The following is a 25,789-nucleotide window of genomic DNA, read 5'->3' on the forward strand; positions in this document are numbered from 1 at the left end:
GAAATTTCTGCTCTTTTGATACTTAGAATTTCCCATCCATAAGCAGTGGAGGCTGTCATTGAATATACTCAAGGTAGATTGAGTTAAGTAGATTTTTGGTCTAAAGAGAGTGGAAGATTACGGTAGACAACAAGCCGTAGAATGGATTTGAGGCCATAATGAGATCTTAGTGGCCAAATGCCAACTCCTACTGTTCCTAGTTCACAACATTTCATTCACATATGGACAGATAAACTGATCAGAATGCTCAGTTCTCATGGTGCATCGCATCCACTATAAACATTCACTCCTTCCTCCACAGACACACTGTGCCTGGAGGGAATACCAGCTACAAGATTCACTCCATGATGATTTAGAGGTTTGTGAGGATTGGTAGTGTTGGGTAAGTCATCCTGGATTCTGCAGAAGGAGTCATGAGGTGAGAGAATCTGGAACTTCAAAGAACACTGAGAAAGTGGCTTGGGGCTTAGAAGCAGAGGAAAAACCTACCCTGGACACTGGGAGCACATCGGAAGGAGTTGCTGGGATTGGATAGAAATGAGAGAGAGAGATTCTGAGGAACAGCAACACAGAGAGCAGTACAAGAATGGGAACATGGGTCTAGGGGAGTGCTGATGCTGAAATGGGGTAACAAGGTACAGCTGACAGAAGTGTCATCATTGTGGTTTTCTTGGAGGTGAGGGAATAAAGAATTATAGAATTTTACAGCAGAAAAAGAGGCCATATGAGGCAATCAGACATAGAACGCTACAGCACAAACAGGCCCTTCAGCCCACAAGTTGCACCGATCATATCCATACCTACCAGGCCGATCTATAACTCTCAATCCCATTAAATCCCATGTACTCATCCAGAAGTCTCTTAAAGTTGGCCAGCTATAAGAAAAGAAATAGTACCCTGAGTGTCTCTTTATGAGTTTTAATTTATTTTTGGCCTTCATTTATTGTCCATTCCTAGTTGCCCCTGAGAAAGTGGTGGTGAGCTTCTTGAACGGCTGCAGTCCCTGATGCAGATACACCCACAGTGAGGGAGGGATTTTCAGGACTTTGACCCAGCGCCAGTGAAGGAACACTGATATATTTCCAAGTCAGGATGATAAGCCATTTTAGGGAAACCTCCAGGTGATGGTGTTCCCAGGGACCTGCTGCCTTTGTCCTTCAGGATGGTAGTGCTTGTGGGTTTGGAAGATGCTGCCTAAAGAATCTTGGTGAGTTCCTGCAGTGCATCCTGCAGGTGGTACATTCCTTCATTTGGACATGGACTGCTTCAGTACATGAGGAGTCCTGAATGGTGCTGGACATTTTACAATCATCAGTGAACATCCTCACTTCTGACCTTGTGACAGAGGGAGGATCATTGATGAAGCAACTGAAGATGATTAGACCCAGGCCACTATCCTGAGGAATTCTGGCAGTGATGTCCTGGGACTGAGATGATTGATCTCCAACCACCATGACCGTCTTCCTTTTGCCACTATGTCTCCAAACAGGGGAGAGTTTTCTCCCTGATTCCCATTGGCTCTGGTTTTGCCACACTCAGTCAAATGCTGCCTTGATGTCAAGAACGGCCAGTCTCACCTCACCTCTGGAATTCAGCTCTTTTGCCCATGTTTGAACCAAGGTCAGGAGCTGAGTGACCCTGGGGAAACCCAAACTGGATGTCCCAGCAGCGTATTGCTGAGTAAGTGCTGCTTCGTAGCACTGTAGGTGACCCCTTGCATCATTTACTGATGATTGTGATAGTAATTGGCCAGATTAGATTTGTCCTATTTCTTTTGTGGAGGACGTACTTAAGCAATTTTACACTTTGCTGGGCTGATGTTGTTGTAACTGTACTGGAAGAGCTTGGCAGGGACACAGCAAGTTCTGGAACACAAGTCTTCAGTACTATTGCTGGAATATTGTCAGGACCCATTGCCTTTGCAGTATCCAGTGCCTCCAGCCATTTGTCGATATTACGTGGAATGAATCGAATTGGCTGAAGACTGGCATCTGAAATGCTGGAACCACCAGAAGAGGCTGAGATGGTTCATCCACTCAACACTTCTGGCTGAAAATTGCTGCGAATGCTTCAGCCTTGTCTTTTATACTGATGTGCTGGGCTCCTCCATCATTAAGGATGGGGATATTTGTGGAGCCTCCTCCTCCAATGAGTTGTTTAATTGTCACCATTCACAGCTGGATGTGGTGGGACTGCTGGTGAAATTACTTTTCTTTTACGGCTTGTGCTGTTTTGCAGCTTCACCAGGGTGATGCCTGATTTTTAACTGTGACTGGTGCTGCTCCTGGCATGACACTCTGCACTCTCCATTGAACCAGGGTTGATCCCCTGGCTTGATGGTAATGGTTGAGTGGGGGATATGCCAGGCCATGAGGTGATGGATTGTGCTGGAGTACAATTCGGCTGTTGATGGTGGCCCACTGCGCCTCATGGATGCCCAGTCTCGAGTTGCTAAATCTGTTTGAAGTCTGTCCCATTTAGCACGGTGACAATGCCACACAACATGAAGAGTTAATATTTCAAGTCTGGATGACTCGTCATCAGAGCTCTGTTCTCTTTCTACAGGTGCTGTCAGACCTGCTGAGAGTTTTCAGCATTTTCTGTTTGTGTGTGTCCCCAGCATTACCCTGGATTTCTAATCCAGCAACAATATCACTGTGCCTGTCTATCTGCTTAAATAATTATCCAATGAGTACGCACACGTAACCTGAATTTAATTAACAGATTCCCTTTTCTTCATTTAAATAAAAAACTTAATATTTGCAAACAGTATTTCAAGACAAATTGAAGAAAAAAACGTCCATAAAGCAACCCCGAGTAATCCCTTGATAAAACGTTTCACAAAAGGATAACATCAGATTGTTCATGACTTGCATAAACCTGTTTGAATTTGAAGATTTATTATTTTCCTAATGTTTCTGTCATATCACCAGGGCCAATTGTTAATCTTTCTTCACTCTGAGTCTGCATTATTTCACAAGGGATGATTATCTTTGTAACATTCAGTGACCAAGCTGTTTTCAGTACACGCCTTGTATAGAATTTTCCCTAAAATATTTGACAAATGGAATCCCAGATCTCCTGTTTCCACAGGACCCAATGTTTGTGCAGCTAAAGGTATTTTAACAAAGTGTTTTTTTTTGAAGGAGGGGAGATGTTGACCTAGTGGAACTGCCTCTGCACTCGTAATGCAGAACCCCAGGCTAATGTTCTGGGGACATGAGTTCAAATCCCACAAAGGCAGATGATGGAATTTTCCTCATTCTGCCAGTCCATGGAATTCACTTTTTGTTTATCTTCTTGAACATTTAGTAATATTTAAACTTGCTGCTGGGTTTTCCTGTAAGTCTGATGATAGCCGCATCCCTCCATTCTCTGGATCTTTCTGGAGACCCCAACTTAGGTAATTGGCCTTTTGATGTCTTGCGCATCAAGATCACTCAACCTACCAGCATCCGGCCCTAGATTCACTTCCTTAGAAGTGTTGTTGCAACACACTTGAGTGTTTGAGGTGCAGGATCTTTCATCGTCACGTTTCAGCTGCGCAGATTCTGAGAGTTTTCTATCCATCTTGACTAATGATGAGGATTGAACCTTAATAGTTTGCTGAGGTAGTCATTGTCCTGCCGTCACACTCGATTATCTTTCTGCTCCTTGCTGCCCCATCTTTTGTAATATACAATGTCCCCATATATAAGGTCTTATACATAGAAGGAGAAGGCCATTCGGTCCTTTCAGCCTGCTGTGCCATTTGTTTTGTTCATGGCATTTTTTTGAGACCTCAACCTCAATGGAAGCTCTTCTCCCAAATGTAAAGCATTCACATCTGTTCAGGATGTAATCTTGGTCTACTCACCTCTGAATCAGGGGTTCAGGAAATTGAACACAATCTCAAGGCTGAAATTTCAGTGCAGTAGGATAATGCTGCAAGTGCTGCCTTTCAGAAACTCAGGGTCCACCTGTCCCCTCAAATGGCTGTGAAAGACCTTGTGGCATTAAGCGGCATTCTGGGTTTTTGGTTAACATTCATTCTTCAACCAGGAGCACAGACGCAACTGAATTGTTCATTGATCTCGGTGTTTGTGAGAACTTGCTGTTCACAAATTGGTTGTCATTATTCACTAGATTACAACAGCCAGAACACTATGAACATATTTCATTGTCTGTGAAGCACTTTGGGATGTTGAGGCGCAAAAGGTTTTGTATAAGTACAAATACATCCATTCTTTCTTTACAATATTTATTATTTTCTACTCACCCTCTTGTTTGAAACCATTTTGCAACTTTTCACATTCTCATATCTTTGGATAGTCCTTTTACTATCATTAGTATTGAAAGAATGATTTTAATTATGTTCTGCCTCTGCTTATTTCTGGGTCTCTCTTGCCCTTATGATCAAGTTTCTGCAACTTGCTGTTTTCATCCCAGTGAACCTTCTCAGCTTTCTACCATTAAGATTTATAAAGGTAATTTTTCCTTTTTGCATCCCTTTTAATTTGCTTATTAATCCATTCAGGGTCATGTGTGTTTGGCCTGAGCTTCCAGATGCCAAATTCACACTGAACTGCAAACTCAGCAGTTTATGCCAGTAGTCTTCTGCTGAAATTTGACTAACATTCTCCTTCCCTTCATTTGCTTTAGTTCTTCCCTCATTTCTGTGAATCCTATTTAAATTGTGCGCCCACCTCTTTGGATCTGGGATTCAGACATGCCATGATGAACTCTGCTTCAATACTTGCTATTCCTGTGCCTGTATGTGTTGCTTGGGCCATGTATGAAGATGAGATCAAGATGAACCACTGCCCAGTTAGTTATAAAGCAGTCATGTATTCTCATTACCAACTCTGTATGATTGAAATCCCCCATAAGACATTAGAGCAGAAATAGGTCATTCAGCCCATCAAGTCTCTACTGCTCAGTGAGATCATAACTGCTCTGATGTGATAATTCTCAACTCCACTTTGCCACTTTATCCCATAACCCTCGATTTTCTTACTGATTAAACATCTGTCTATCTCAGCCTTGAACATTCTTAACCCAGCCTCTACCCAGCCTTTCAGTATTCAGAACCCAGTCCTTGTAATCTGCCTCCATGTGTCCGTAATGGCTATCAGATGATGTTTACTTCAGTGTGATATTTACTTCAATTTGGCCTTTATAAATCGGAGTATCGAGTATAAAAGTTGGAGTGTTATGGTAAGGTTGTATAAGGCATTGGTGAGGCCGAATTTAGAGTATTGTGTACAGTTTTGGTCACCTAGTTACAGGAAGGATGTAAATAAGGTTGAAAGAGTGCAGAGAAGGTTCACAAGGATGTTGCCAGGACTTTAGCAGCTGAGTTACAGAGAGAGATTGAATAGGTTAGGACTTTATTCCCTGGAGCGTAGAAGAATGAGGGGAGATTTGATAGAGGTGTATAAGATTATGATGGGTATGGATAGAGTGAATGCAAGCAGGCTTTTTCCACTGAGGCTAGGGGAGAAAAAAAACCAGAGGGCATGGGTTAAGGGTGAAAGGGAGAAAAGTTTAAAGGGAATATTAGGGGAGGATTCTTCACACAGAGAGTGGTGGGAGTGTGGAATGAGCTGCCGGATAAAGTGGTAAATGCGGGGTCACTTTTAACATTTAAGAAAAACTTGGACGGGTTCATGGATGAGAGGGGGTGTGGAGGGATATGGTCCAAGTGCAGGTCAGTGGGACTAGGCAGAAACATGGTTCGGCACAGACAAGAAGGGCCAAAAGGCCTGTTTCTGAGCTGTAATTTTCTATGGTTCTATGGTACTATCAGTTCATTTACTTTGTTATGAATGCTACAGGCATTCAGATATTTAGCCTTGGATTTTGATAACTTTGTAACATCTAATCTTGACTGTTGGTGTATTTTAGGTTTTTTTCTCTCTGCCCCTACCTGTCATTCCCTGACATTCATTTTCCATATTGCTATTTTGCTCTCCTGCCTTGATTCTTACCCCTTGATTTGCTGCATCTACCCAAACTCGATTCCTTATTTCCATATATTCTAGTTAAGCCATACCTTCAGAAGTGTATCCAAATTTGCTTACTCAGGTGCATAGCAGCAGTGCAGAGAAAAACTACAGATAGCTCTTTATAATCAGAGGATTGAATTGTGAGGAAAGATTAGAGGAACAGACTTTCCAATCACTGAATTACGTGACTGAGTGGGAACCTTGTAGACGTGGAAATGGTAAATATGGAGCCATGCTTGCAAATTAAATTGGATAAAGGAAGGATTCAAACTAGCAAAAGCAAATTTAAGGCTAATATTGGGAATGTTTTTCACGAGGAGATAAACACATGGAGCTCTCATGCAGTGTAGCAGAATCACAAAACTTGGAACCATTTAAGCAAAGGTGAATGCTATGTTGCAGAAGAAAGCAGGAGGCCTGTGGAATTTTCAAGATAGATGAACTAAGATGGACTAAATTGCAATGCTTTATGTATCCACTAGGATCCAGTCCATTACTTTATGCAGTTTGAGCTTCAACATCTTTCATTTTCTGAAATGCAATTTCTTAGATTGGCTACATGACAAATTAAGTTTTCTCTACATCATGAAGAAATAACAAATGTACTTAAACCTTTCATTCTATTTTTCATGACAAAAGTATTTATAGCACTACTATAAACTCATCCTAAATTGTTCAGTAAATCAATGAATTCCTTTTTTGAGAAACAAACTTAATCTTTTTACTTATAAATATGTATTTTTTCACTGGAGACCTTTACACCAAAGGTGGCCTCAATGCTACGGCCAAGAATAATGGAACATTGTGTCGTGTGCATACGTAAGACTTTAAATGTATTCTAATGAGAATAATAAACACAGGAAGTGCTGGAGATATGCTCAAAGTCAGTCAGTACATGTAAAGAGAAAAGACAACCTATCACTTTGGATTCAGACCTTTCCTCAAAGCTGTGTTCTAAAAGATGAGTATTTCCAACTTTTGCCATGTTTAGTTTAGTTTTCTGACATTTGTAGGGTTTCTTTGTGCTTAACTGAAAAGTTATAAATGTTCCTACTCCACATTCAAGGATTTTGATTTAAAAACTGAATGAAGTCTAGTGAAATTTATTATGCAGAAACACTGTACTCAGAATTTTATCAAATCTGTCTAAGCTATCAGTTGCATGAGTATTAAAGGAAATAGCCATGACTTTTAATTAATGCAAAAAGAGTATTTGTTAATGTGTGTCTCTGTAAACCCTTGGGAGGTTTAGACACACATCAATCCCTGACTCTGCTTTTCAGTTACAATGTTGTCATAAAATATTGTTTGTGCAAAAATCTAAATAGGAACAGACAATAAATGGTAAGTTCAAACTTTAAAAAATCAGTGTGATCGCCTTTAATACTTGAAAATGTGTAACATGCTTCATACATGTTCTGTTTTACTTCACAACTTGGTAACCCAGTTGGGTCTTGGTCTAAATATTAATGGTAAGTGTAATTGGCCTACAATGAAGCACACACTAGTTTCCTAATAAACTAATATTTGATTGAAATGTTTCAGTGATATTACAAGTCTAAATTATGCCACTGTGTTGAAAGATTAAATGAAGAGCATGTCCCCACAGAGGACCAGTCAACTCCACACCCTCTTGGGCACCTTGTAGAGTTCGTTTCTAGAGTGCTATTGTTGGTGTGAACACATTATCTGCCTTATCATCTGTTACAGGATTGCATGCAATAACAAAATAATTTTGCATTGAAGAGATGATTAAATTAAATTGTGGATAAATCTTTTGCATAGATGTTGCAAACTGGAGAGTATTTTCCCAGTGTAATTAAATAACTGTCGCGGTGCTGCAATGGATGGAAGTTGTAGTGATGTCAATTTGTCTCTATTTTAAAACGCATATGGGATCAGTGAGTTTTGAATTGTAAAATTGAAGTGCCATGTTTTTATTTCATCTTGATGTTGAACAATTTCATGTTATAAAGTAAAATACATCTAACTTCTCCATGGGAAGAATTGTTGATGTGCTGTCTGAAGCATCATCTGTGCTATCATGATGATCAGTTTTGGAATGAAATTGCGTTTTTGTCAATTCCTGTGATGGCAGCTATTCAATATCTTCCAGCACCAAGATGAAGAGCGACGTCGCCAGTTGAGAGAGAGAGCTCGTCAGCTAATTGCAGAAGCTCGATCTGGCGTTAAGATGTCTGATCTTCCCAGCTACAATGAACTGACTACAGAAAAGTTGAGAGAAAGATCAAAGGCAGCTGGAGGTTAGTGAAATCTGACATGAACAACTCCTTGTTTGTAAAATAATGCACTCTTTAATAAAATCTTAGTGCAGTTGTATTAGTCAGCATGAAAGTAAAACTAATAAAGGAACTGAAACACATGGCCCAATATTAACAGGGAGATTGAAGGGGAGCACAGGGAACAAGGTTAGGATCTTGCTAATCTTAATGTTTAGGATCTTAAATAACCTAAAGAGGTGTGCCTAAGGATTTGTGTCAGGACGTCACAGCCAGGGTTCCATGAGAACTGGTGGGACATTTGGCTGTGATTGTGGGATGGATGTGGGTGAATAATGTACTGGCAACTGGCTGGCCATCAAGCCATAATAAAGCAAGGGGGAGAAGAGTGACTAGGTCTGCTCGTAATCAGGATGGCAGGGGTAATCTGCCCTCAGTGAGGTCACAGCTTCATTGTCACACCTGGAGGAGCACTCCTATCCCATAAGGGAATGTGGAAAAAATATTAACATTACCTCCTGAGCCTTGAAACACTTCAGGCTCAGGATCTGGTTCCCAACAGGTTTTTCCTGACTAGGGTTACTAGGCATCCAGCAATATAACTAACCATCCAGGAAAATGCCCAACCGGATTTCCCTTACTCAGGCCCCGTTGCTTGACGTTGTAGATCAAAGTGACTCTTGCCCATACTGGATCTGTCTGGCAATTACCACCTTATCCTGGGCCAGGAACAAATTGGAAGAAGATCCTCTGCTTTTGCCACCCCATCTTCTGCAAGTGGAAAGATCAGAAGTGAAGGACTGAAACAAAGTCAGAAATTGAGGAGCTGCGCCTTCAATTAATCAAATAATTCTTCCAGGTTGCAAAAGACATGAGCAGACTCTGCGTCCATAAAATAACTTAATTTGTCACGCTCGACAGTTCTGTGCAATACTCTGTACCCCAGATCTCCATTGCTGCAGGGAAAAAACTTCCACAAATGCCAACTTCATCTTTCTTCTGTTCCAAACAATTGTTCAGCCCTTGCTCTAGGCGATAAACTGTTCCAGCCTCACTATGGAGGCTTTACTCACAGCAAGATGACTCATCAGAACGAGTACAGGCATAAAATACGAAAACTGATTGAAACTCAGGCACAGGAAGATGGAAATTGATCTGAGACCGGAGTTGATATTACATGGGCGATCCACAATTGGACCTTGTGTTAAATGCTCATTGCCAGAAGTCATTGTGTTTCTGTTGGCAGCTTGTAGCTGACAAGATTTGAATTTTTGGCTGCTTGCCTCACCAGTAGCATTCTTAACTAAACTGAAAGTGGGATAAACAGCAGAAGAGGGAACAGAATGCACTGCCGTACACACTGGGGCATCTGGACAACTGGCTGCCTGCTTTGGTGGTGGCTGCTTCTTTGGGCCAAGTTTACATCTCCAGCTGTGCTCAGGGTGGCGTGCATCTTCCTGCTTAGCTTGTACTCACATTACCTTGGACGATTCATTCGCTTGACACGGTAATTAACATTTTATATCCAGACCTATTCAATGTCCAGAACAGCTGAGGATGTAAAATTCTGAATGAACAAATATAAGTTATCTTTCTTTGTTTCATCTCATTAATGTACTGTTCCAAGCAATGTAGTAACTGAAGAGTGAATATAACAAAGCTGCTGTTTTTATTTCAATACACTTTTTCATGGATGTGGACTAGCTGAATATTTATTGCCCATCCCTAATTGCCCTTAAGAAGATGGTGTGCCACCTTCTTGAACCACTGTAGTCTATGTACTGTAGGGACAGAGTTCCAGAATTTTGAGCCAGTGACAGTGGAGGAACAGTGAGATAGTTCCAAGACAAGACGGTGTGCGACTTGGAGAGGAAGTTGCCAATGGTAGACTTCATTTCAACTACTACCCTTGCCTTTTTAGATGGCAGTGGTTGGAGTTTTGCAAGGTTTGTCAAAGGAGGCTTGATGAATTGCAATTGTGTTACCCATTCACTCACTGTCTAAACCAAATTGTTTATGTATGTTTGTTGGAGCGTGTGTCTGTGTGTGGAGAGAGATTGCATTGGTTTGGTTTCTTTTCATCGGAGCAGAGAAGACCGAGGGGCGATCTGATTGAGATGTACAAGATTGAGAGACATGGACAGAGTGGATAAGAGCAGCTGCTCCCCTTAGTTGAAGAATCAGTCATGAGGGGACATAGGTCCAAGGTGAGGGGTAGGAGGTTTAGGGGGGATGTGAGGAAAAATATTTTTACCCAGAGGATGGTGATGGTCTGGAATGCGCTGCCTGGGAGGGTGGTTTTTAAAAAGTACCTGGATGAGCACTTGGCACATCTTAACATTCAGAGCTAAGTGCTGGCAGATGGGATTAGGTGGGAGTTCAGGTGTTTCTAACGTATTGGTGTTGACACACAGCACAGAAGAGGCCCTTCAGCCCATTATGATTCCATGATTCATTGCACATTGCCACCCAGTGAGTTGCTGTCCACTTGGTGCTGACATCTGATACCTCACCTCATGCATCAGCACTGATCAGACTCTCTGAGCCAATCCACACTTGTTCACATTATTAGAAGCCACATGCCAGCCAGTTTTCAGAGAGATTGGCTGAACAATTAGTAAGTATATGCAGGAAAGCAAAGCATTTTGGACTTCCCTCTAGAGCTCGACCTGCAGTATGTGCGCGTTAAACACGCATAAAGCTTTGCTCACTTAACTTCTAATTGCTGCTGATGTTTCTAATGAGAGGGAAAGAGATGGGGGAAGTATATGCTCTTTGCTAACATTAACATTTTTAAAACAATGTAGTTGCCTGCCTGTGCACTTTATCAAACTTTAAAGGTGAATCTTGTGCTGTGCATTTATTTCTGTTGTTGTTCTTGTGCTTTTCACCGTGCCACACATAATGTTTTGCAAACTCCAATCGTGTATATAATGTCAGTCTTAATAGATCTTCCAAAGTAAATTTAGGAGTAATAAACAATTTTCATTGCAACACAGACTGTCTCACAGTGCACAGACTAACATGGAAATACTCAATGACAAATAGTATGTTCAGGATGCAGTGTACTTTGATTGCTTTGCTGCTTTTCCTCTTCTTACAGATGATGCTGTTGGGATAGATACTAATGAGGAAGGCGCTGAATACTCTATTTTGGGAGGTGGAGAGGAACATACTAACACTGAAACTGAACTTGATTCTTTTGGTAATTCTAATTATGTTGTGGTGTTTGTCCTATATAACATGCAGTTTTTGGTGCTTGCATAAGCTTTTCCTGTCTGTCCACTGTTTTTGATGCATACGTACATAGCAACCAAAACCAGGAGCTGCAGTTTTTATAGAATTTTTTATAGTTTTTATACAATAACTATAATACAAAATGTATGTACAGTTTATATACATCATATCGGTGCTTCTGGCTTCTGTGGTCCTAGAATTGACATCAATTGCTCATACTGATACAAGCTCACCACAAGTAGAAAAATACATAAATAATGTTGTAGAATTTATTTAAACTTCTTTTCACTAGAAGAGAACATGAGCTTTGCAATACAGCATATAATTCCTTTAATATTCCATAGAACCTGCATCTCTGCTGTACATTAGCCAAGTGACCATTCCTCATGTGACATTGAGTATTGACAAATGACTAGATTGTGGGAATGTTGCAGCCAAACTCATCTTTTCCACTAGACATTCCTGTGCAGATACATAATTATTAATCACTGGTGATACATGGCTTGGTCCCCGTACCAAATTCCAGGGACAGTAAAGATAATTAAAACAATCATTAACATTAATGTTGTCCAAGAGAAACTTGGAATCAAGCCTGATATCAGTTGGCTCAGTATCATATTAAAATATTCACCCATTTAACTATCAAAGGAGCCAATGAAATTATCACTGTAAACAGCAACTCTAACTTACCCAATCTTTCTGGTTGAATCATTTGAAGTTTGGTTTGGATTTATTTTTATGTGTCCTCTCACATTTGCTCCAATGGTAACATTTCTCACTAACAGTGTTGTTATTATCCTGACCTGTGATTCTGTGTTCCTGAGTAAGTCACTTCCAGATAGGTTGTGCTTGCCTCTGATTGGCTGGATATATTGTGTGATCAGTTATAGCCATGGTCCTTCCAAACATGGCTCCCAGGCCAATCCAGTGGACAGCCTGTGTGCTGTGAAATCCTGGAGGATAACGGAAAAACTAGGAGCTTCTAGAAAAATCCGGGCTGTGTAGAATGGTGTCAGGAGCAGATATTGAGTTTGCTACTGGCAGATTCAAAAGGGACATTGGAAACAGGTGGATACACAAGACAAGGTTAAAGACAGTGATTCTCTTTCTGACTGTCTCCTGCTGTTAAGTGGCCATCAAAAGACCGGATATTCCTCTCTGTGCTGCGGAGTTCCAGGACAACTCATAATTACTAAAATCTCAGCACTGTGCCAAATCACAGAAGCCATGTCATAAGAAAATCTGCGCAGATTTAGTTCTGATCAGAGGCTGTGACTCCAGTTGTAGTGAAGTTGGGATAGTGCAAGGATGGATTTATGAAATGGTTTTCTCATGGTGGACCTTTATTATTTAAAACCAATATACAAAGAACAGTACAGTACAGGAACAGGCCCTTCAGCCCTCCAAACCTGCACCAGTCATGATGTCTGCCAAAACTAAAACCATTTGCACTTACGGAACCCGTATCCTTCCATCCCATCCATTCATACATCTATCTAGTTGTCGCGCAAATGTCGCTATCGTACCTGCTCCCACCACCTCCCTGAGCAGTGCGTTCCAGACATTCAGCACCTTCTGCGTAAAAAAAAAACTTGCCTCGTACATCTCCTCTAAACTTTTCCCCGTGTCCCCTAGTACTTGACTTTTCTATCCTAGGAAAGAGCATCTGACTATCCACTCTGTCCATGTCACTCATAATCTTGTAAACCTCTATGAAGTCACCCCTCAATCTCTGTCATTCCAATGAGAACAAATCAAATTTATCCGATGTCTTCTCATAGCTAATACCCACCAGACTGGGCAACATCCTGGTAAACTTCTTCTGAATCCTCTCCAAAGCATCCACATCCTTCTGGTAGTGTGGCGACCAGAAATGTATACAATATTCTAAATGAGGCCTAACTAAGGTTCTATACACCTGCCAATTTTTATACTCAATGGCTCCAACCAATGAAGGCTAGCATGCCGTATGCTTTCTTGACTACCTTATCCACCTGCGTTGCCACTTCCAGTGATCGGTAGACATGTACACCCAGATCTCTCTGCCTGTCAACACTCCTAAGGGGTCTATCATTTACTGTATAATTCCTACATGCATTGAATTTCCAAAATGCACTATCTCACACTTGTTCGGATTAAACTCCGTCTCCATTTATCCAACCAAGTCTCCAACTGGTCTATATCTTGCTGTATCCTCTGACAGTGTTCTTCACTATCTGCAACTACACCAATTTTTGTGTCACCTGCGAACTTACTAATCAGATTAACTTGTTTTCCTTCAAATCATTTATATATACTACAGTCTCAGAACTGATCTCTGTGGAACACCGCTAGTCACAGCCTTCCAATCAGGAAAGTACCTCTACTGCTGTCGTCTGTCTTCTATGGCCAAAACACAGTAAAAAGTCTGACAACACCAGGTTTTAGTCCAACCCATTTATTTGATAATAGATAATCTATTATCAAATAAATGGGTTGGACTAAAACCTGGTGTTGTCAGACTTTTTACTGTGTTTACGCCAGTCCAACACCGGCACATCCATATCATGACTTCTATGGCCAAGCCAGCTGTGTATCCATCTTGCCAACTCTGCTCTGATCCCATGCGATTTCACCTTTCATACCAGTATACCATGAGGGACCTTGTCAAAGGCCTTATTGAAGTCCATGTATGCGGCACCCACTGCCCTATTCTCATCAATCATCTTGGTCACTTACTCAAAAAAACTCAATCAAGTCGGTGAGGCACAACCTCCCCTTCACAAAAACCATGCTATCACTATTAAGTCCATTTGTTTCTAAATGTAGGTAAATCCTGTTCCTAAGAATCTTTTCCAATAATTTCCCTACCACTGACGCAAGGCTCACCGACCTATAATTTTGTGGATTATCCCTGCTGCCCTTCTTAAACAACGGAACAATATTGGCTATTCTCCAATCCTCTGGGACCTCCCCTGTACTCAGTGAGGGATACAAAGATTTCTGTCAAGACCCCAGTAATTTCCTCCCTTGCCTCCCTCATTATTCTGGGGTAGATTCCATCAGGCCCTGGGGACTTGTCTCCTTTTCAAGATGCCCAATACCACCACCTTTTTGATATTGACATGACCCAGAATATCTACACATCCTACCCTAGGCTCCTCATCCATCAAGTTCCTCTCTTTGATGAATTTATAGGTTTGCCCAGTCACGGTGATACTATCAGCAACAAACTTTTACACAATATTCTCTTTACAGCTGTAAAAATTCACCCACACCTCGAAACTCCCCTCCCAGTGGTAATTTATATAGTTTACGTCCTCCCTCATTCCCTCCTGTGCACTTTCTTCTGCTTACACTTTATCCTCCCAATCTAATTTCTGTTAACCTCTCATGAAGCTATCTGGGAGCAGTATCTTTCCTCTTTGTTTGTCCTCTGACTTTTCACCGCTCCCATCAGGCAGTCACCACGACTGATTTATTGCCACCATCAAATTCTCTGGAACCCAGTCCTTCCTCTTTCCTCTGTGACAATTAATTCATTTCAACTACTCAACTGAAACCCAACCCGTCACTTTCTGCTGTTCACGTACCCACACAGCCCTATCCCAGCTATATTCAGGGTGGCTGCCTAATTTAAATGGAAATCAGGGGCCTTAAGTGAACTGTGTATTACTTGGTAAATGCAGAAACGTAGCGTTATCACTGTTTCTACCTGTCTGTACTATAGGTTTAAGATAATTATTCTGCCTGAGAAAATTTTACTTTTAAAAGCTGGCAAAAAAATTGCATAAATAGGATCTGATTGTGTTCTGGATGGTTGAATAGTGTAACATTCTGTTACTCTGCATATTGGATATAATTGCCTATAAGAATCTTACTGTTTCTTCATGCACTATAGATGTGTCATTGCTATGGTTCTTCTTTTCCCGTTTCAACTGAGTTTTCAGATTATTAGTAAACAGCTTTTGCTATTTTGACTCAAATGTTGATGGGTGTGTGCACTTTTAATTTTTTTTAAATCTTGCCGTCACATTTTTAGGGATACAACGTGGAAAGTGTATTTGAAATATAACCAGTTATTCACAAGTTAATGGCAGGATTTTCTTCTGAATTGTTGCCCATTTATGAGCTGATTTGAGACTGTAAACAAGTAAAATGCATTCTTAAAAGTTACCAGCTCAAATCTACCACAAAATACTGCACATATAATCCTCTGCCTAAAATGCCTCCAGTGCCTTTTAAGACCTGCCTAAACTACCATATTTTAATAGTACCGGGGCCCAGCATCCCCTTTCCCTGCAATATACTAGTGGTTTTGACAATATTGGATAGCTGTATCAAAGAGCTAGTACAGGCACAATAGACTGAATAGCTTCTTTCCAGGACATCTCATTCTATGATACTAGGTTAGCAGCTGTTTCCTAATTGCATCAGGTCCATTCTGCCACAAACCTGTCAATGGAAGAAAAATCCAAACCAATGCGTTTTTTTTTAATCTGAATGTGAAAACTTTCAGTTTCTGAGAAAGGAGAATTATTCTTAAACTTTTGTTGTATGTGACTCAGTATTTACTGTTTTATTGCTTTAGCTAAGTAGATAGTGGCTCTGGTGTTAGCATGAATTTTTAAGTCGCACCTACTTTTTAAATATCTATTATTTTCTAACATATTTAATTTTTTCAATTTCCTTCTCCATTGTTAATTTAGGAAGTCAAAATAACAAGTCAGTTGACGTGAAGCTTAAGAAACTCATAGAAGCTCAACCACAGGTGGCCAATTCACTATCAACTGCTGTTAAAGTCTCAGCTGAGAGTGCAGAACAAGAGGAACTCAAGGTTGGTTAAAGCAACTACATTCTGATGTGCCTGTGGGACTGGCTTTATTGAAATCTGAAAAATGATATTGTTAGGTACTCTACTGGATTGGTCATGCTGTTCCATTTCTGAGTTCATCAAAATTCTGCAAAGTCTGTATTTATCATTATGAGAGGGACGATGAGGGGTCAAGGTTATGTTGTGCTGAAATTGGGTTCAAACCTGGCCCAGATCACGGGGTGACAGTTATTTGTCTATTACCTATGCTGACCGTAAATACCTAATGGGCCCCAACCCTCTGAATTACTTCATCCTGCCTTTAATTACCCTACCTATTCCAGTCCTACATACCTGAATAAAGCCAGCTATGGTTTCTCTTTCACTTTCACCTGTAGTATCACCTTTGGAGCCTCCCATGGATCCATCCATAAACCTCCTTATCTCTGTTTACATGGTGACATTATCTGGAGCTTCATTTTGTCTGTGTTCCAGCTACTGGTAACATCCAACTCTTCACCTCTTCTTTTGACCCATGATGAGTCACAAATTCCTCCAAATGTGAGGAGGATAGTGATAGACTTGAGGAGGGAGTATATGGCTAAGAATACACAGAAGGCAGGTGAAATTGAAGGCAAAAAAAGTGCAATGATATATATTTGGTAGTTGAACAAAAGGAAGCAATATAAAATAAAGGATAAAATCCTAAAGAGGATGCAGGAGTTGAAAGACATGGAATTATAATGCACACACATCGTCGAAAGTGACAGGGCAGGATGAAAAAGAGAAGGAATTTCAGCTGTATTTCTTTGCAGTGGCCAAGCCAGAACCACCCCCATCCCCACCATTTTCCATCAACTCAAAAGTGATGACCCATATCCTGTCCTGCACCAAATCCTGCTCTGTTATCACCTTGATACTTCCTATCTTACAAAAGATTAAATTTAGGATGCTTGTCCTCGTTTTCAAACACTTGAACTTGCTCCACTTTTATCTGCAGCCACTCAAACCTGGACTTCATGATGATCTGCAGAGGGATCGAGACAGAAATGAATAGGCAAAAACTTGGTAAATGGAATATAATATAGGAAACTGATATACTGGCATTGGAGACAGCCCAGAGATGGTTTACTGGGTTGTGCATGGTATGGAAGGATTTTCTTGAGAGGTAAGGTTGAGTTGGTTGGGCCTGCGCACATTGCAGTTTAGAAGAATGAAAGGCGACCTTGTTGAAATATGTATGATTCTCAGGGGGCTTGAGAGAGTAGATACTGAGAGGTTGTTACCTTTGTGGGAGAGTCTAGGACTAGAGGGATCTCAGAATAAGGGGTCGCCCACTTAAGTCAGAGACGAAGAATTTATTCTCTGAGGTAGTGAATCTGTGGAATTCCTCAGTAGTGCGGGCTGTTGAGGCTGGGTCATTAAGTCTGTGCAAGGCTGAGATATTTCAGGAAGGGAATCGAGGGTTATGGGGATAAGATGGGAAAGTGGAGTTGAGGATTTTAATCTCAGATCAGTCATGATCTCATTGAATGGCGAAGCAGACATGATGGGCTGAATGGCTTCCTTCTGCTGCTATGTCTTATGGTCATTTCACATGTTTGGAATAAAGAATTTTTAAAAGTTTAATTTGCAACAATTAAGAAGACCGTGTGGGTATTACACACCATCCAGTGGTGCAGCCTTTGTTGAGTTCCACTTTACAACACTATAAAATGGAGTTTATTTTTTATTTTAACTCTGCCCACTATCTTGATGGCTCAGGCAACATGAGAAGTAGTGTACAGTGAAATAATCAGACCAATAGATTCCCGATCCATTTCCAAGTGTGATCTGTGTCAGGACAGCAGTCAGTATAACTTTGTTGTCCTTTGCCTGGGAGATTAAAGTCAGCACATTCTGATTTTGTTTGTTGACCTTTGTTGAAAAGTTTGCCAGTGTGAACAGGGTCAGGTCCAACTGTCATTATCATGGTAGTATACCCCGAATAATGTCTTTCTTATATAAACAGTAGCCAATGTGGCATCGGAACAGAATCTACATAGAATTGCACCTCAGCGTACGTCAGTGCGTTTAGTGGAGGAGAAAATTACCAATTTGCAGTGGTAGATATTTAATGAGATACTTCAGAACACTCGACAAAGAAACATTCCAATGAGAAAGGTAAATCTAGGTTTAGGACACACAATCCATGGCTAACTAAGGAATCTAAAGCTAGTGTCAAATTGCAAGTAGAAGTGTCCAGTTCCGCAAAGTTCAGTTCCCTGGGAGACTGTAATGTCCTAACTATGTTAGGGGTTGAAGGTTTTAACAAAAAGAGATGTGGTTTGCATGTGGAGATTCAAAGAAACACACAACAGGTTTTTTTGAAAGAGATGTTCTCTGCACCACACTGACTGCAAACTGAAACTAAAACAGCAGCCTGTGCAACACCCTAATGACATCACCATCAAATCATGTGATTGGTTCTTAAAGCAATCTGCTACCACTTAAATATATAACAGACAAAAAAAATCAGTCTCCCATCCTTAAGTGAATAAACCCTCTCCCTCACTCCCTCTAACTCACTGCTTCCCTTTCCCTATTTCCTGTTGCTCATGCTACCCTGTCCCCCTCTCGCCTTTCCTTTCCACCCTGGCGTCTCCTCTTTCTCCCTCGCTCCTACCCACCATTCCCTTGTCCCTACTGTCCGCCTGCCCTCTCAGGCTTTCTGGAGAGTGGCAATATGAAGGAACGAGATGGAGGGAAAGTGAAGCAACAAGAAAGTGATAATTGAATGATTAGAGTAGCAAGTTAATGATAAGGGTAGATAGCATTAAAGGGATCTTTGGGTCGGTTATGTTCAAGATAGCCAATATGTTTTTAATGTATAAATTACAGGTCAGCAGTGTAACCCCACACTTAATACATTTGGAAAGTGAGTTTCCATTAGCACACTGTATTTTTCAAATACACTGGCATACTGACTGCCATTGGCTGTCCGCGGGATCTTCCTGGCCCACCGGTTTATACAGTGGTTTGTGTGGTTTCTCTATCCCACCAGCAGGGAACTTGCCGTAGTGGGGAGCTAGAGGTTGGGGTGGTATGGGGAGGTGGTGGGGGCACATCTTCAGCAAGACTGAAAAACCCCACCCTAGGGTAACTAAATGTGGGATTGCAGTATTACTGTCACGCAGCAATTCATCAATAGGCTAGAAATTGATAAACCTGCTGACTTCAAAATCCCATCCAGGCCCTATGCCCGTTACTTATTCTTCTTTAACTTATTTTACAGTTGCTGAAAGAAATTTAATTTTGCAATTGGTCAGTAGCAGTAGTCAATTATTTGACATTGTTTATTAACATAATTATTGTCAGAGTGGTGTAGTAGCATTGGCTGTGCAAATATATTACCACTGCCTGTTAGTGGGTTTGCATGTGCCTGCATGATGTCTTCGACAGTGAAGGTTTTACTGGGTTTTTGGGTCTGAAAGAGAGTGTTCCACAAGCAAGGCCTGTGAATTAGTTGCTCCCATTTTCGTAATCACAGTTTACTGAGTTATTGTGAGTTATATGGGTGGCACAGTAGCACAGTGGTTAGCACTGCTGCTTCACAGCTCCAGGGACCTGGGTTCAATTCCTGGCTTGGGTCACTGTCTGTGTGGAGTTTGCACATTCTCCTTGTGTCTGTGTGGATTTCCTCTGGGTGCTCTGGTTTCCTCCCACAGTCTAAAGATGTGTGGGTTAGGTTGATTGGCCATGCTAAAATTGCCCTTTCAAGTCCTGAGATGTGTAGGTTAGAGGGATTAATGGGTAAAATATGTAGGGATATGGGGGTAGGATTGTGTCGGTGCAGACTCAATGGGCAGAATGGCCTCTTCCTGCACTGTAGGGTTTCTATGATTCTATGATTGCCGTTTGCAAACTTTTGTTATTTGATTATATAAAAAAGATTGTCTGCTTGACAATGCACTTGAATATCTTTATTGTGCGTCCAAATTACCACACAAGCAACGAGAAAAAATGGTTGTAGAAGTTTTTCGATATTGACCATGGCAACATGAGCTTCTGCACAGTGAGTTTACATTGTGAGCAGCAGTTGAGGGCTAGGATCATGGGTTGTGAGCTTTATTCAATGGCGTAACAAGTTAGCAGCACTATGGTTATGTTTGGAGCCATCAACAAGTTTGATGAGAAAAGCAAGGACTGGGCTGAATACACAGAGAGGTTGCAACCTTTTAGCAAATGGAACAGTGGATGAGACAAAGCAGCACCCAGTTCTCCTGACTGTATGTGGGGAGATACCACAAGGTGGTGAGGTATCTGGCCACACGTTGGAAGTCAGGGGGACATTCCACTTGCAGATTTAGTTGCGCTTATGCAATATCACCAACACCTTTGGTGATTGTCCAAAGATTCAAGTTTCATCATCATTTTCAGAAGGCAGGTCAATTGTAGCTAACCTTGTGGCAGAATTACACCAGCCCTCGGAACGTTGCAAGTTCAGAGCACTATTGGAAGATATGTGCAGAGATTGATTAGTTTGTGACATTGATGAAGACAGCATTCAGCGTCAGTTGTGGGGGTAACCACAGACTTTTAAGAATGCTCTAGAAAGCTAATGTTGGTGCCCAGGCAGGGACACTGCAACAAGTGAAGAAACCAGTTACACCAAAAAGGTGAAAGCAGTGGAGTGTTTTAGGTGTGGAGGGTCATTTAGCAATGAAACGCAGGGGTGTGGAAAGCAAGGCCAAGGCTGAGAACAAAATCTAAATTCAAAGAAGCTTCAATCAGCTCTGCATCATCTGGACAGCTCAGAGTAGGCAGAGGGGCCAGTTTAGTACATGTTTAATGGGAATGAGATACAAGCTGAGCCTGTTTTTACTACAGAGGCTCTGAATAGAAAGCAAATCAAGATGAAAGTGTATATAGGAGCCTTCACATCTGGAATTAGTGGAGAAACCTACAAGTAAACTTGGGACTCTAACTAAGCACTGGCCCTTACTCCGGAAGAGATCAAGCTTCGGACGTATATCGGAGGATCCATACTGTTACTCTGGGCATTGGGAGTCCATATTGTATACAGCTGACAAGAAGTAAAGCCACACCTCCTTGTCAAAGGGAAGAGTCTGAGCTTGCTAGGGTGTGACTGGCTCAGCAAAATTCCATTGAACCGGGTGTGAGATTAAGCACACGGGTGGCCGAGATGTTGTTAGTAACTGTCCGGAGGTGTTCAAGGATGGACTGGGTACATTGCGTGCGTGGTATTGCAGTGAAGTTATTCATAGGTCCTCAGGCTATTGCTTGCTTTTTCAAGTCCAGGACAGTCCCCTCGGCCATGAGAAGGAAAGTGGAGGAGGAGTCGCAACGGCTGCAAAGACTTGAAATCATTTAGCATATTCTCATTAGGAACTCCAGTGGTTCCTGTCTTAAAAATGATGGTACTGTTTGTATATATGGAGACTACAAGCTCACATTGGATTGGGTTACCAAATTAGATGCTTATCCATTACCTAGGGTGGAAGAACTTGTTCTCAAAACATGACATGAGCCATGCCTATCAACAACTCTTGCTGTAGAAATAATAGTAGGAGCGATTACTATTTAAAGGGCGAAAAGCTGCAGCATGCTACGGTGCAGAGAGACCTGGGGGTCCTTGTGCATGAGTCGCAAAAACCCAGTCTGCAGGTGCAACAGGTGATCAAGAAGGCGAATGGAATGCTGGCCTTTATAGCGAGGGGGATAGAATATAAAAGTAGGGAGGTCTTGCTGCAACTGTACAGGGTACTGGTGAGGCCGCAGCTGGAATACTGTGTGCAGTTTTAGTTGCTGCACTTGCGCAAGGATATTTTGGCCTTAGAGGGAGTGCAGAGGAGGTTCAGCAGGCTCATACCGGAGATGAAGGGGTTGGACTATGAAGGGAGACTAAATAGACTGGGTCTGTACTCGTTGGAGTTTAGAAGGCTGATGGGGGCATCTTATAGAGACGTTTAAGATAATAGGGTAGAGGTAGAGAGATTCTTCCCACTCAGAAAGGACAACAGGACTAGAGGGCACAGCCTCAAGATAAGGGGGGGCAGTTTAGACCGGAGTTGAGGAGGAACTTCTTCACTCAAAGGGTGGTGAATCTCTGGAATTCTCTGCCCGTTGAAGTGGTGGAGGCGACCTCACTAAATATATTTAAGTCACAGGCAGATAGGTTTTTGACAGACAAGGGAATTAAGGGTTATGGGGAGAAAGCAGGAAAGTGGAACTGAGCCACTTCAGATCAGCCATGATCTTATTGAATGGCGGGGCAGGCTCGAAGGGCTAGATGGCCTACTCCTGCTCCTATTTCTTATGGAGGAGGATCCTAAGTAGCAGGTTACAATTAACACAGATAAAGGTTTGGATTTTGGAGTATCCACCAGCCCGGTAATTTTTCAAAGAACAATGGACAACCTGTTACAAAGCATTCCTCATGTAGCAGTCTACTTGGGTGACATCTTGATTACAGGGAAGACAGAGGAGGAACATCTCAGCAATCTGGCTCCAGTATTAAAATGTTTTTCAGAGATGAAACTAAATCTGAAACAGAGAGAGTGCATTTTCCAGGCAGAAAGTGTTGGTATCTAGGTTGTAAAATCATGGCACAATGTTCATCTCCTGGGGAAGGAAAAGTTTGAGCTATTAAGGAAGCTCCAGATCGAAGGAACGTGTCAGAGCTCAGGTCATCCTTGAACCTGGTCAGCTATTATGGAAAGTTTGTGCCAGACCTTTCAATTGCTTTGACATCACTTCCCAAAGAAACAAAATGGAACTGGGAGTCAGCACAAAGGAAGCTTTTCAGGGCCGTGTGAGTGTTGTTATAATCAACTGGTTCATTTTGATCAAGACAGGAACTCATTCTGTCTTGCGATGCCTCACCTTGTAGTGTGGGAGCGACACTCCTGCATTTAATGGAGGACTGGTCAGAAAAACCCATCAGGTTTGCATCCCACACGCTGACAAAGGGATATCAACAGTTAGACAAGAAAGGTCTAGCTATCGTATTTGCTATAAGAAGATTCCATCGGTACCTTTATAGTCACTCATCCTCTAGAAGTACCAACCACAAGCTGTTGATGAGTCTTTTCAGTGAGTTGAAATGTATTCCTCCCTTGGCCTCAACAAGAGTATAGCATTGGGATCTCGCCTAGTCAACTGTTGTTTACGGAGCAGGAAAAGACAAACCAAATTCGAACACATTGAGTCATCTCCTTTACCAAATTTACCATCCAAGGTACTGTGTCTTCCTGAGACAATTTTCTACTTGAGCGATTTGGACATTCTCCAGCTAGTGCTAAGCAGATTAAGCAGTGAACAAGGACAGGTCCTGTTCTATCTCAAATCGAGAGATTTCTGATGCAAGGATAGCCAACAATTATTGAAGATGATGAGTTGCGACCTTTTGTGAAGCGTAGAGAGAGGTGAACATAAGAAATAGGAGCAGGAGTAGGCCATCTAGCCCTTCGAGCCTGCCCCGCCATTCAATAAGATCATGGCTGATCTGTTGTGGCTCAGTTCCACTTTCCCCCTTTCTCCCCATAACCCTTAATCCCCTTGCCTATCAAAAACCTATCTACCCGCGTCTTAAATATATTTAGCGAGGCAGCCTCCACCACTTCAACGGGCAGAGAATTCCAGAGATTCACCACCCTTTGAGTGGTGAAGTTCCTCCTCAACTCTGTTCTAAACCGCACCCCCCCCCTTTATCTTGAGGCTGTGCCCCCTAGTCCTACTGTCCTTTCTGAGCGGGAAGAGCCTCTCCACCTCTATCCTATCCATCCCATTCATCATCTTGTATGTCTCAATGAGATCTCCCCTCATTCTTCTAAACTCTAACGAGTACAAGCCTAGTTTATTCAGCCTCTCCTCATAGTTCAACCCCCTCAACTCCGGTATCAGCCTAGTAAACCTCCTCTGCACTCCCTCCAAGGCCAAAATATCCTTGCGCAAGTGCGGCAACCAAAACTGCACACAGTACTCCAGCTGCGGCCTCACCAGTGCCCTGTACAGTTGCAGCAAGACCTCCCTACTTTTATATTCAATCCCCCTCGCTATGAAGGCCAGCATCCCATTCACCTTCCTGACCACCTGCTGCACCTGCAGGCTGGGTTTTTGCGACTCATGCACAAGGACCCCGAGGTCCCTCTGCACCGTTGCCTGCTGCAATTTTTTGCCATGTAAGTACTAGTCCTTCCTACCATTATTCCTACCAAAGTGGACAACCTCACATTTGCCAACATTAAATTCCATTTGCCCAGCCTATGTAGATCTTTCTGCAGACTCTCCACACCCTCCGCACAATTTGCCGTTCCACCAATCTTTGTGTCATCAGCAAATTTCGACACCATACACTCGGTTCCCTCCTCCAGATCATCTATATAAATGGTAAAAAGCTGAGGCCCCAGCACCGACCCCTGGGGCACTCCACTAGTCACCAACCGCCAATCCGAATAGCACCCATTGACACCCACTGTCTGCCTCCTATTTGACAGCCAATCCCCTATCCACGCTAACACCCTACCCCCAACTCCATGCCCTCTAACCTTCTGTAACAACCTCTTGTGCGGCACCTTATCAAACGCCTTCTGAAAATCAAGAAACACCACATCCACCGGTTCCCCTCTATCCACTGCATTAGACACATCCTCAGAATTCCAATAAATTCGTTAGACACGACTTCCCCTTAACGAAACCGTGCTGCGGCTGCTCTATCAAACAATTCTGCTCAAGGTGCCTCGCTATTTTCTCCTTGATTACGGATTCAAGCATTTTACCTACAACAGACGTTAAACTAACCAGCCTATAATTCCCTGCCTTTAGCCTGCTACCCTTAAACAACGGCGTAACATTAGCCGTTTTCCAATCTTCCGGCACTTCCCCGGAATCCAGCGAGGTTTGGAAAATAACCACCAAGGCATCCACTATCACCTCTGCCATTTCTTTCAGAACCCTTGGATGCATTCCATCCGGTCCTGGGGACTTGTCCACAATCAGTCCCTCTCGTCTGTCTAGCACTGCCTCTCTAGTAACAATGATCTCATTCAGGCCCTCCACTCCTACTATCTTTCCATCGTTAACTCCCGGCAAACTATTCACGTCCTCCTCTGTGAAGACCGAAGCAAAAAAATTATTCAAGTCCTCAGCCATTTCCTCATCCCCTACCACTAAATCCCCCCTCTCATCCTCTAAGGGTCCAACGTTCACCCTAGCCAGCCTCTTCCTTTTTATAAAAACTCTTACTATCCTTTTTTATATTAAGCGCTAGCCTAGCTTCATAGTTTATCCTTCCTTTCTTTATCAACTTCTTCGTCATTCTTTGTTGATATTTAAACCTCTCCCAATCCTCTTCTCGCCCACTACTCTTAGCCACTCTAAACGCATCAGCTTTTAATTTAATACTGTCCTTTACCTCCGTTATCCACGGCTGATTATCTCTCCTCCTACGATCCTTTTTTACCATCGGAATAAATTTCTGCTGTGCACCAAGGAAGATCTCCTTAAAGATCCTCCACTGTTCCTCAGCAGAC

The 25,789-nt window shown here is 42.1% G+C and overlaps 1 protein-coding gene across 6 annotated transcripts in view; it reads left to right on the forward strand.

The window, feature by feature from the left end:
* The window catches only part of ehbp1 (EH domain binding protein 1), a 302,265-nt gene that overhangs the window by 218,241 nt on the left and 58,235 nt on the right, over positions 1-25,789 (forward strand). For 4 of the 6 annotated variants that reach the window (XM_080199948.1, XM_080199951.1, XM_080199953.1 and 1 more), the window contains 3 exons: positions 8,104-8,251; positions 11,331-11,432; positions 16,153-16,280. In XM_080199948.1, coding sequence (XP_080056074.1) covers positions 8,104-8,251; positions 11,331-11,432; positions 16,153-16,280 — 378 coding nt within the window. The remainder of the gene's footprint in view (positions 1-8,103; positions 8,252-11,330; positions 11,433-16,152; positions 16,281-25,789) is intronic. The other 2 variants (XM_080199950.1, XM_080199952.1) reach the window with 1 other exon arrangement.

The sequence above is a fragment of the Carcharhinus amblyrhynchos genome, chromosome 12 (genome assembly GCF_965287045.1).
Source record: "Carcharhinus amblyrhynchos chromosome 12, sCarAmb.v2.hapA, whole genome shotgun sequence".
NCBI lineage: Eukaryota > Metazoa > Chordata > Chondrichthyes > Carcharhiniformes > Carcharhinidae > Carcharhinus > Carcharhinus amblyrhynchos.